The sequence below is a fragment of the Hipposideros armiger genome, unplaced genomic scaffold, assembly GCF_001890085.2.
Source record: "Hipposideros armiger isolate ML-2016 unplaced genomic scaffold, ASM189008v1 scaffold_924, whole genome shotgun sequence".
In the NCBI taxonomy this organism is placed as follows: Eukaryota; Metazoa; Chordata; class Mammalia; order Chiroptera; family Hipposideridae; genus Hipposideros; species Hipposideros armiger.
Window position 1 is genome coordinate 380,294 of NW_017732274.1, and position 11,305 is coordinate 391,598.

General features: G+C 42.4%; 1 protein-coding gene across 2 annotated transcripts in view; it reads right to left on the bottom strand.

The window, feature by feature from the left end:
* The window catches only part of SARS1 (seryl-tRNA synthetase 1), a 27,608-nt gene extending 18,142 nt beyond the window's left edge, over positions 1 to 9,466 (bottom strand). Inside the window, exons 1-2 of one of the 2 annotated variants that reach the window (XM_019630641.1) lie at positions 9,222 to 9,466; positions 759 to 829 (exon numbers count right to left, since the gene is read on the bottom strand). In XM_019630641.1, the coding sequence (XP_019486186.1) occupies positions 759 to 829; positions 9,222 to 9,357 (207 nt within the window). In that variant the 5' untranslated portion in view covers positions 9,358 to 9,466. The remainder of the gene's footprint in view (positions 1 to 758; positions 830 to 9,221) is intronic. The other variant, XM_019630640.1, reaches the window with a different exon arrangement.
* Positions 9,467 to 11,305: the final 1,839 nt, after the last annotated feature.

Sequence of the window (11,305 nt, forward strand, 5' to 3'; positions counted from 1 at the left end):
CTGAGCTTGCGCCCTCCACAACTAAGATTGAAGGACAACAACTTGACTTGGAGCTGATGGGTCCTGGAAAAACACAATGTTCCCTTCCCCAATTCCCCAACACGGTTACCTTCCCCAATTCCTCAATAAAACCTTAAAAAAAAAAAACTAGAAATGATTACTGGTGGAATTTATAGTCTTATTACAAGAATAGAATAGACAATGATTGACTAGTGTGGCAAGAATCTTAATCTTGTTATAGACTGAATGTTTGTGTTCCCCCAAACTCAAAGTTGAAACTAATCCCCAATGTGATGGTGATATCTGGAGGTAGGGTCTTTTAGAGGTGATTAGGTCATGAGGGCAACCTCAATAAGAGACCCTACTCTCTCCTTCCGTCATGTGAGGACACAGCAAGAAGAATGTCTATGATCCAGGAAGTGAGCCCTCACCAAACACTAAATCTGCCTGTGCCTTGATCTTGGACTTTCCAGTCTCTAGAATGGTGAGAAATGTTTCTATTGTTTATAAGGCACTCAGTTTATGGTATTCTGTTATAGCAGCCAAACAGACTGACATATCTGAAGACAGAAGATGGACTCACTGATGCTTGAAAGTACCTTAGTTCCCTCCCCACTTCCTTTCTTTTTAAGATAATTCCCACACTTTGGCAAGAAATTCGGTATCCATAGAATTAGATACTAAATGAGAAATGATGTGAATATTAACTAAGAATAAGATTGACTTCCTCTGCTCAAGCTTTCAAGGCTGTTACTTACCTTCATTTTCTCTCCAATCGTCTTGCTGCACAGGTTCTTCAGCTTGTTCAAGTTGTCTGCCTGAAATCTGCCTGAAGAATAAAGAACCCAAGAATATGACAAAGATATGCATTTAATTAAGATTCCTCCGTCTGCTAATCATGGCTCCTTAGGACTGATCTCAGCCAAGGCCAGAGTGCAAAATCTGCCTCATGAAGTTGTGAAATCCTGTAGCTTTAGAGTACCAAATTTCGTTGGCATATATTGGTAACTACAATAGGGTTCTCCAGCGTTTGGTGACAAGGAAGACTAAGAATACTCAAATAATTATGTGCTCAATCATCTTAAAATTCATTTAAGAAACTATGTGGTGTGCGGGTGAATCTAGAAAGAGGGCAGTCATGTTTCTATTCCCATGAACTTGGTTGCTACATCTTTATGCTAGAAATGGTAAATGTTATTCTTTCTGCTTTGACATAATGCTCATCTGGCAGCCTTCAAATTAATTTAGTTTCTCATAACTTGGTTTCTTTTGGGGAAGACAGTGTATTACTAAATCAGCCTACATATATATTCTGGCCCAAATTAACATATTGGTATTGTGGTTCATCCGTCTAACTGATTAGCAAAAGTTAGACCTCTTGAATGTAAACTCTAGGAGCAATATAGTAAAAATTGGGCTTTTAACAGGTAAAATGATGACTAGAAATGAGACAGCACCTAGACATAGCTACTGTTTAAGTCTTTGCCAAACTTTAACTAAATTAAATTTTAGCAGAAAATGATATATAACTACCTTCTCATTCACTTATTCACATTGATTACAGAGATGGAGAACAGACTCTTGGTTGCCAGGGGTTAGATGGGGGAGGAGAAAGAGAATAGACTACAAAGGGATAGCAAGAGGGATCTCTGTGGTGGTGGAACAGTTCTTTATCTTGAGTGTGGCAGTTGCAACACAAATCTACATGATAGAATCACATATTATTACACACACACACACACACACATATAAGTACATGTAAAATTGGTTATCTGAATAAAGTTTGTGAATTGTAAAATGTCAATTTCTTCGTTTTTATACTGTACAAGTTATGTTAGATGTTATCATTGGGGGAAACTTGGTGAAGGGTACACAGGACCACTTTGTACTACTTTTGTAATTTCCTGTAAATCTATAAATATTTTAAAATAAAAAGTTAAAAAAATTTTTATTTAGTCCCTTCTATTTGCAAGGTCCTGTGCTAAGGATTGGGAATATAAAACACTGTGCTAGGGGCTGGCCGAGTGGCGCATTGGTTAAGAGTTGGCTTGGGATGCCAGCTCTGAGCAGCTGGACCCCGGTTTGGATCCCACCTTAGGGCCAGAACGCTGTGCCCTCTATAGCTAAGATGGTGAACAACAGCTCAACCTGGAGCTGGGCTGCCATGAGCCGCCGGCGACAGTGTAGGCTGCAATGGAACTGCAGTGGGCTGCTGTAAAGCTACTGTTAGTGGCTGGCAGCCAGCGTGAGCTGCCGGCAGCTGGTGTGAGCTGCCAAGAGTTGCTGTGAGCGGCCTTCTGGGGCCCGGCAACCAATTTGCCTCATCTGGGAAGAGCGCAATGATAATACCAACATGGGCCAGTGAAGCGACATCCTCCACAACTACACTGAAGAACAAAAGGACAGCAACTTGTCTGTTCCCCTTCCCCGATTCCCAACGCTGTTCCCCTCCCCCAATTCTCCCATAAAAAAAAAATCTTTAAAATAAATAAATAAATAAAACACCATGCTAGATGCTGGGAAAAAAAAAGAAAAGATAATTTTAAAAATATATAACAATGCTAAATGTGTTAATCAAGAAATATAGTATATTCCTTTATTATCTTTCACCCAGTCTTGTAGTTTTCAGTATAGGGATCTTGAATGTCACCTATTAAATATATTTCTAGATATCAGATGCTTTTTTTTTTTAAGCTGAGCCATCCTGCTACCAGTTGGCAGCTCAGCGGCTGCTCAGCTCAGGCTGGGAATCGAACCGCTGTTGCTCAGAGCTCAAATTCTTGAGCGAGCTCTTAACCAGCTGAGCCACTTGGCCGGCCCTTCAGATGCTTTTTAATTGTTACTTATATACAGACATATAATTGATTCTACATATTGTATACCTTGCTAAATTTATTTGATTTAATTTTATTTATTTATTTTTTAAAGTTGCAGAAAAGGAGCTTATTAGAAGAAAAAAAAATACATTTCAAAGAAACAGAAGCAGGCCCGAACAGTAGTAAAGAATGGCTCAAGGGCCATTATTAGAAAAGAAAGTACACTCCAAAGAGTTTGGAGCGGGCCCCGAGCAGAGGTAAGGCTCAAAACGCTCAAAAAAGGCCAATTTATTTAATTTTAATAGTTGAGATTCTGCATAGACAATCAAAGTCATCTGTAAATAATGACAGTTTTACTTCTAGTCCAATCTTCTATTTATTTTTCTTGCCTTATACCATACTCTCTGGAACCTCCAGCATGATGTGGATTAGACATGGTGATAATAGACATCCTTGTCTTGTTCCCAACCTCAGGGAGAAAGCATTCAATATTTCATCATTAAGAATAATGTTAGCTTTGGGTTTTTTTTTTATAAATACCTGTAATCAAATTAAGAAAGTTCCCTTCTGTTCCTAGTTTGCCACATTTTATCATAAGCAGTTGGATTTCCACATTAAAAAAAAATGAATTTTGATTCCTATCTCACATCACACACCAAAATCAATGTGAGATAAATCATCAATCTAAATATGAAAGTTGGGCCGGCCGAGTGGCTCAGTTGGTTAAGAGCTCGCTCAAGAGTTTGAGCTCTGAGCAACAGTGGTTCGATTCCTGGCCCAAGCTGAGCATCCGCTGAGCTGCCAACAGGCAGCAGGATGGCTCAGCTTAAAAAAAATAAATATGGAAGTTAAAGTAATAAAACTTCTAGAAAAAAAATGGAGAATATCTTCAGGACCTTGGGATATGGAGATTTCCTAAACAGAATACAAGAAGCACAAATTACAAAAGAAAAGACCAATAAATTAGACTTCATTAAAATTAAGAACTCAACTCATTAAAAGACAAAGAGTGAAAAGGCAAGTCACAGTCTGGGAGAAAAGATCTGCAATATACCAGGGGTGCCAAAAAAATGTACACAAGTGGACACTTTGGTCAACATTGCTCAAGCAGTAGTTTGCCATATTCAGAAATGTCTGGACACTGATGGTAACCACTTTGAGCACCTCTTCTAATTGCAGAAGTAACGTGACTGACTAGTACTCATCTTTTGTTATCGGTATATATTATTACAATTTTAATAGGTTTTTTTCCTTTCTTAAAATGTGTATACATCTTTTTGGCGCCCTTTGTATATATTATCTGACAAGGTCTTGTATCCAAAATAGATAAAGAATTCCTACAAATCAATATGAAAAAGACAATCAAAATTAAAAAAGGTCAACAGGATTGAACACTCTCAAAACAGGTTATCCAAATGCTAACTAGAACATGAAAAAGTGTGCAATATCTTTAGTCATCAGGAAAATGTAAATAAAAACCACAATGAGATACCACTATCTGTCCACCAGAATGGCTAAAATTGAAAGGACTGCCAATATTAAGGGCAAGGATGTAGAGCAACTGAAACTCTTCAATTGCTGGTGGAAGTACCAATTGCTACAACCACTTTGGAAAACTGTTTCGTAGAAACTAGTAAATCCAAGCTTGTGCCTACCCTATGACCCAGCAATTCTACTCTTGGGTACATACCCAACAGAAATGAGTACTTATGTCTACCAAAAGACACATAACAATGTTTATAGCACTTTACTCATAATACCCTCAAACTGGTAACAATCCAAAAGTCTATCAATACAATTGTTTGGTATATTAACATAATAGAGTACTGTACAGCAAAGAAAAAGAACCAACCACTGCTACCCATCACAACACAGAATAATCTTACAGACATCATTTTGAGAGAAAGAAGTCATATATAAAAGTATATTCTATATAAGACCATTTATATGAAGTTCAAAATCAGGCAAAAGCAATTTATGGTGGTAATGTCACCGGGTTGTGCCACCACCACATTGTTAGTTAATCCTTATTGACTTTCTTGTCTTCTCTCATTCTCCAGTCCAGGGTATCCCCTGATGAAACAGGCTGAACTTGTCAAGGAAGGCAGAAATTCCTGAACGAGCTAAGCCTTCTGGCAAAGACTAGATAAGAGACCCTAGGACACAGTTAAGAAACTGGTTTGCACTGGAAGGATCCAAGATGGCACCAAAACCTCTTCCCAAGTGACCTTTTAACGAATTTTCCTTCATTGGAATGCTAAAAATCATAACCAGGGTTGGAGACTTAACATTAAAATGAGACATAATGTCCGGCCAGCCATGTTCCAATCATGTTTAGAAACTGTGCATCCTCTACAGCAATTCAGAGAACTCTCCACCCTTTTCTCGGAAATCCCCACTTCCAAACCCACCCATCTCCCACCAATCCTTTAAGATTCTCCTAATTTCCTCAAATGGTGAGATGGTATCTTTACAGTGTAAACTTATCCTTCTACATTCTTTGATCAAAGAAATCAAGTTTCTGCTTTGCTTTACCAAATACAGTCTTGTTATACTGGAGTGAGTGACACTGGGCAAAAAGACCTTATTTTGGGGTCCCTGACATTAGAGGGCAGAATATTGGTTTTTTGTTTTTGTTTTTATTGGATAACTGTGTTCTTCCAAGACCCATCAGCTCCAAGTCAAGTAGCTGTTTCAATCTAGTTGTGGAGGGCGCATCTCAGTGGCCCATGCAGGGATCGAATCAGCAACCTTGGTGTTATGAGCACTGTGTTCTAACCAACTGAGCTAACTGGCTGCCCCAGAATATTGTTATTTTTGGAGGTGAGAAATGACTGAGGGGAGCCTGCTGGGGTGCTGCAAATGTCTTAGATCTTGAGCTGCGTGGTGGTTACATGGGCGTATAAATTGGTAAAATTCAAGCTGCACATTAAGATTTGTGCACTTCATTAAATATTGGGTTGTCAGAAAAGTCATGACACATTTTTGCAATGAAAAACATTGAAAAAAATACGTTATGACTTTTTCAACCCAATACATTACATCTCAATAAAAACAATTTTTAAAAGACTGTATATAAAAATGGTATAAATGCCACAACAGAGATATATGAGATAATATATGGAGAGCACTCAACACATGAAGCAGTGCTATGGGGGCAGAGTTGGGTAACAAAGAGGGCTGATGGGAGTGGGGGCATCACCCAAGAAAAGGCAATAGTCATGGACATGTGAAAGAGTTTATGAGTAGCATAACAAACAGCAAGGGGCATATGTGGGAGAACGGCAGAAGATGAGGCTAGGAAGGAATGTGGGACACTGTAAATTGGGTTAAGAAATTTGGATATTTATGCTTTAAGACTATACTGTCCAATATAGTAGCCACTAGCTACATGTGGCTATTGAGCATTTGAAACACGGTTAGCTTGAATTCAGATGTATTATAAGTGTAAAACATATACTAGATTTTGAAGACTTATAAAAAAATGTAAAATATCTCAATAATTTTTTATATTGATTACATATTGAAAATAATTTTTTTGACATATTGGGTTAAATAAAATATATTACTAAAATTAAATTCATCTTTTCTTCTTCACATTTTTTAAGTGGCTATAAGAAAACTTACTATTACGCCTGTGGCTCATATTATGTTTCTATCAGACAGTACTGCTTCAAGGCATGAATATCACAGATAGACCTATGCTTGGAAGTAAAATGATTAGATTGCATTCCAAAAAGATCACATCCTGGGTGTGGCCCATGACTGGGTGAGGCTGGGGTGAAACTGAAAGCAGATAGAAGGTTATTCCAATGCTGAGTTCTGGCTGAAAGCATCTGCAGTAAGGGTAAACAGGAAATACCTTCAATTTTTTTTTTTTTTAAGATTTTTATTGGGAAATTGGGGGGATGGGAACAGCACTGGGGAATTGGGGGAAGGGGAACAAAAAGTTGCTGTCTTTTTGTTCATCAGTCTAGTTGTGGAGGATGTTGCTTCACTGGCCCAAGTTGGCGCCATCATTGCGCTCTTCCTGGGTGAGGCAGATCAGTCGCCAGCTTCTGGACGGCCGCTCACTGCGGCTGCTGGCCGCTGACGCTGGCTGCTGGCTACACACCGTAGCCCATGGCAACCCACTGCCACAGGGGCTGCAGCCTACACTGTCTCAGGCGACTCTCGGCAGCTCAGCTCCAGGTTGAGCTGTTGTTCAGCATCTTAGCTGTGGAGGGCAATGTCACTGGCCCTCATATGTGGGATCCGAACCAGGGCCCTCTGGCGTCCCAAGCCAGTTCTTAACCATCGCGCCACTCGGCCAGCCCGAATTAACTTTAATTTATAGTAAAGAGAAATCTCATTCAGAAAAGCACTTTTGGGGGCAGGACAGAATTCCTGTAGTTAGCAGCAGATTTCAAGATAGGTGGAAATCTAGTGGCTTTGGAAGTAGTCAAAGCAAATCCTTATAGTGTGCCCAAATGTGTCCTCATTGTATTATTCTGAATTAAAAAGAAGAAATCACAGTTCGAATCCTTGGAGTTAGAAGAGCTGTGGTAAACTCTGTGGTGCTATGACTCCCACGTTTTATCAGATTCCTTTGAGATCCTTTCTGGTACCTTGGAGGTCTACAGGCAGACCAACAGGTATAGTTGGAATGGAAGGCCTTGTGAGGCTTGCTGTATCCTCAGTCATCAAACACAATCTGAGTTCTTAATGTGACTCGGTTACAAGTCCTTGTTACAGCCAATGACAGAAAACCCCCACCCTCTGATCTGAGGTTCAGATATAAAAGAAACTTGATACATCAATGTCCTACTCGAGCAGCCAGTAACTTGGGAAAACCATTAACTCCCTTTGGCTGTAAAGAGAATATTGATAAGGGATATCAGGTAGAAAAGAGTGTGTTGAAAATAAACTAAATAAACTGCTTTTCATAAAGAAGGGCAAAGTGCCCTGAACACAGAAGATATTCATGAATTCAACAAACCTTTGTCAAGCTCTTACCAAGGAGCAGGTGCAGTGCTAAGCACTGGGAATATATGTATACATGTGCATATGTATATCCTGTCGGTATATGTTAGGTACCGGGCCATATAGATGAATAAAACACAGCCATGTCCCAGAAGAACACATCCCTTCACCATATATCCATTCATCAGAAAAGGGATAAAACTTCTGTAGATGTGTACATTATACACAAGAGACTAACACATTCAAAGACATTTAGTGCTGGACAATGGCTAGGCTGATACAAATATATGATACTTCTGATTCAGTAAAACAATATCCAGTCTAGTTTTTTCCTTCCATTTAATTTCATTGCAACTCAAAACTTCAAATTCAGGTGGTGGGATCTCACAGTCACAAAGCACCACATAAGAGTGACTGAGACATACGGAAGCAGCAGACAACCCGAGTTAAACAAATATTCTCTTGGTACCTAATACCCTTATAAGTTCAGAAAAATCAATTTTCCTAATTGAAACCCACCCCACCCTTGGACAGCGAATGCCTTTGCAGTGTGCTGTCATAAACCTGGCTCTCAGCTGGTTGCCGACTTATTGCATCAGACAAAATTAATCACGTGTGCATCCAGCCAATCGGTGATCACTCCCATTAATCTAGGCAGAGGGTTTTATGGTTTTATTTAATTTCATGAAAGATACCCGGGTCAGTTCTAGGTTCAAGCCAACTCTGCTAAAATCTTTTCCGGAAAACTTCCACAGATCACAATTAAACAGCTTCAATAATTACAAGCTTTTTCTTGCCTCGCCGCATCCCTCTCCCTATGTCTGACCTACCACTGCAAAGACTTCTCCGTTCTTAAAAGTATAACCACAAATCAGGGGGATGCTTTTTCCAAAAGCTACAGGATCACTGCTTTTAGACAGGGGCCGCCTCCAAAGACCCCAAATACTTCCAATATGGGTGGAGTGAGCCTATTACGCGGCAGATGTGCCTGTCTCAGGCTGGAGCCTTTGATCCTATCAAAATAGGTGACCACTTTGGCCTTGCAGAAGATGAAAAAAGGACTGGAGGCGATCACAGAATAGTGTTAGGAAAGGGGAACCGCCTCCCCCTTGCCCCCCTCCCCAAACCTCCCGCCCTGGCTTTCTTCTGGCTACCCTTGGGGCAGGAGGGCTTGACAGTTCTTGATGCGCATGCGTCATGCTCGTTGCCAGCCTGAGATAAGCTCTCCACACTGAGCACGCGTCGAAGGGAGCGTGGACCAACCCGGCAGAAGGAAAAGTGGGACGGTCTCGGCTGCCCGGGTACTTTTGGGGGGACAGGGAGAGCCTCGGAGCCACCGCAACGTGGGAGGGGGTCTGCCGAAGGGTGGAAGCTGTGGCCCGAGATCCGAGAGCCGAAGTTGGGATTAGGATCGGGAGACTCCCCGCGCCTCCCGGTACTTACATCTTCGCCACTCGCCGTCTGCCTTTACCAGCTGATCCACTAATCCCGGGTCCTTGAAGCGCTTCTCCTGAGTCTCTCGGATGAGGGCTGGGTCCCCTCCTTTATCCACCCGAAACAAATCCAGATCCAGGACCATCTTCCCTTCTTCCCGGCCAACAACACTAAGACAAGTGATGGTACAACTGCAGTCAGTCTGGGATCGACGCACTGCGCCGGCGCCCTGACCTGCCCCTCCCCGCGCAGGCGCGGCAGGAGAGCGGGCGCACCCTCTACACCGGAAGCGACTGAATAGGAGGCGGGACTGTGGAGAGGAAGGTGGGGTATCTGGGCGTGGGCATGTGGGGCTGTCCTGGGGTGTGACCTGGCTAGCAGCTCTGCCCCGTCTTGTGCTTTCTCCCCGCATCTACACCCCTCTAGGGGTTCTCATTGCCCTTAAAGGTGAGTGCCTCAGTTTCCTACCCATGTTAAAGGACATACGTCAGGCTAGGCAGACGCCTGCCAATACGATAGCTGTCTTGGAAGCTGGAGCCTCCAAAAGATGCCAGTTTCCGTTTTGCAAGCTTGGTTCCTCAGACTGGACCCTCTTCCTGAACCTCAGCTCTCTTCTCCATCTTGAGACAACAGTACGGCAACATTTTTTTAGTCCCCGGGTTACCTCAACTCAAGAGTCCCATTTTCCTGCCTTAGACCTAGGATACATTTCTTAATCTGATTATTGGGTAAACTAGGTGTCCCTTTACCAATGCTTAAGAGCATAGGGTCTGGAAAGTGCAATTGAAATCTTTTAGGCACGAGGAGACTTCCAAGGGGAAAATATTTAGCAGATTTGAAGGCAGTACAAGGTGTCGAGGTCCTGTCGTAGGTCTGTGTGAAAACTTGAGCAAACATTACATCACTTCATTTTATAACATTTGGGCCTTTACAGTAAAATATTCTGGTTGCTGGTGGAGCCAAAATTATCAAAGAGTCTCCCCGATAACGAGAGATTATTTGGAGGATTTGGGAATAGGCATTCTGTTCTCCCCAGCCTTCCACCTTGCAGAGACGATAGAGTCCCACTCCCAATTCCCAAAGCCGTTGAGCCCAAAGTTGTGCTGAGATCTTCTTAGTCTTATGCCACATGCATGGGCTCATGTGATGAGGATGTGCCCCCAAGTTCTCTGCTAAGCCAACTCTGAGATGTAGGACAAGGCAAATGGCAGTGGTGGAGCTGACAAAGAGCGATCTAGAGGGAAGCTTAGGAACTGGGGTTGTCTAGGTTTGCCCCCACCCCAGGTTCAGCTTGCCTAGGATGTTAGATTTAAAACCAGTGGAAAGGAAGTGCAGGGAGGTGCAGTCCCTGAAGAAAACATGGAAGAAGACTGTCTTCAAAGCGTTGGGTTCTCTGAAATCTTAGGGCAGGTCTGTGATGGGGGCTGATGGCTTCCGTGTCAGCAAAGGCACTGCCAATTGTATTGTCTGCTAAGTTTCAAAATGTTGATGGGTGTTCCTGAGGCCGCACTGGGGCCCAGGCCTAGGGAAGGAGGGCCACTGCACCAATCCTTTAAGGAGGTTATTAGTATAATTGGAAGGGTGATTTAAAAATTCTGGCCTCTCCAAATTTCCTTAGGAACTTTCACCATTAGTCTTATCATTAGATTACAAACAGCTTCCTTTAAAATGCTCATGTTGGGCTGGTCGAGTGGCTCAGTTGGTTAAGAATTTGCTTAAGAGCACAAGCTCTGAGCAACAGGGTCGCTGGTTCAATTTCCACATGGGCCAGCGAGCTGTGCCTGAGCTGAGCTGCTGCTGAGCTGCCAACAGGTGGCAGGATGGCTCAGCTGGTGAGAGCACGTGCTCCTAATGATAAGATTGCCTGTTCGATGGGTGGGGCTTAACTTGGCACCTTGAGCTGAGCTGCCGCCCAGATGGCTCAGTGGGTAGAGCATGAACTCTGAACAGCACGGTTGCCGGTTCGACTCCCGCATGAAAAAATAAAAATAAAAAATAAATAAAACGCAGGGCCGGCCGAGTGGCGCGATGGTTAAGAACTGGCTTGGGACGCCAGAGGGCCCCGGTTTGGATCCCACATATGAGGGCCAGTG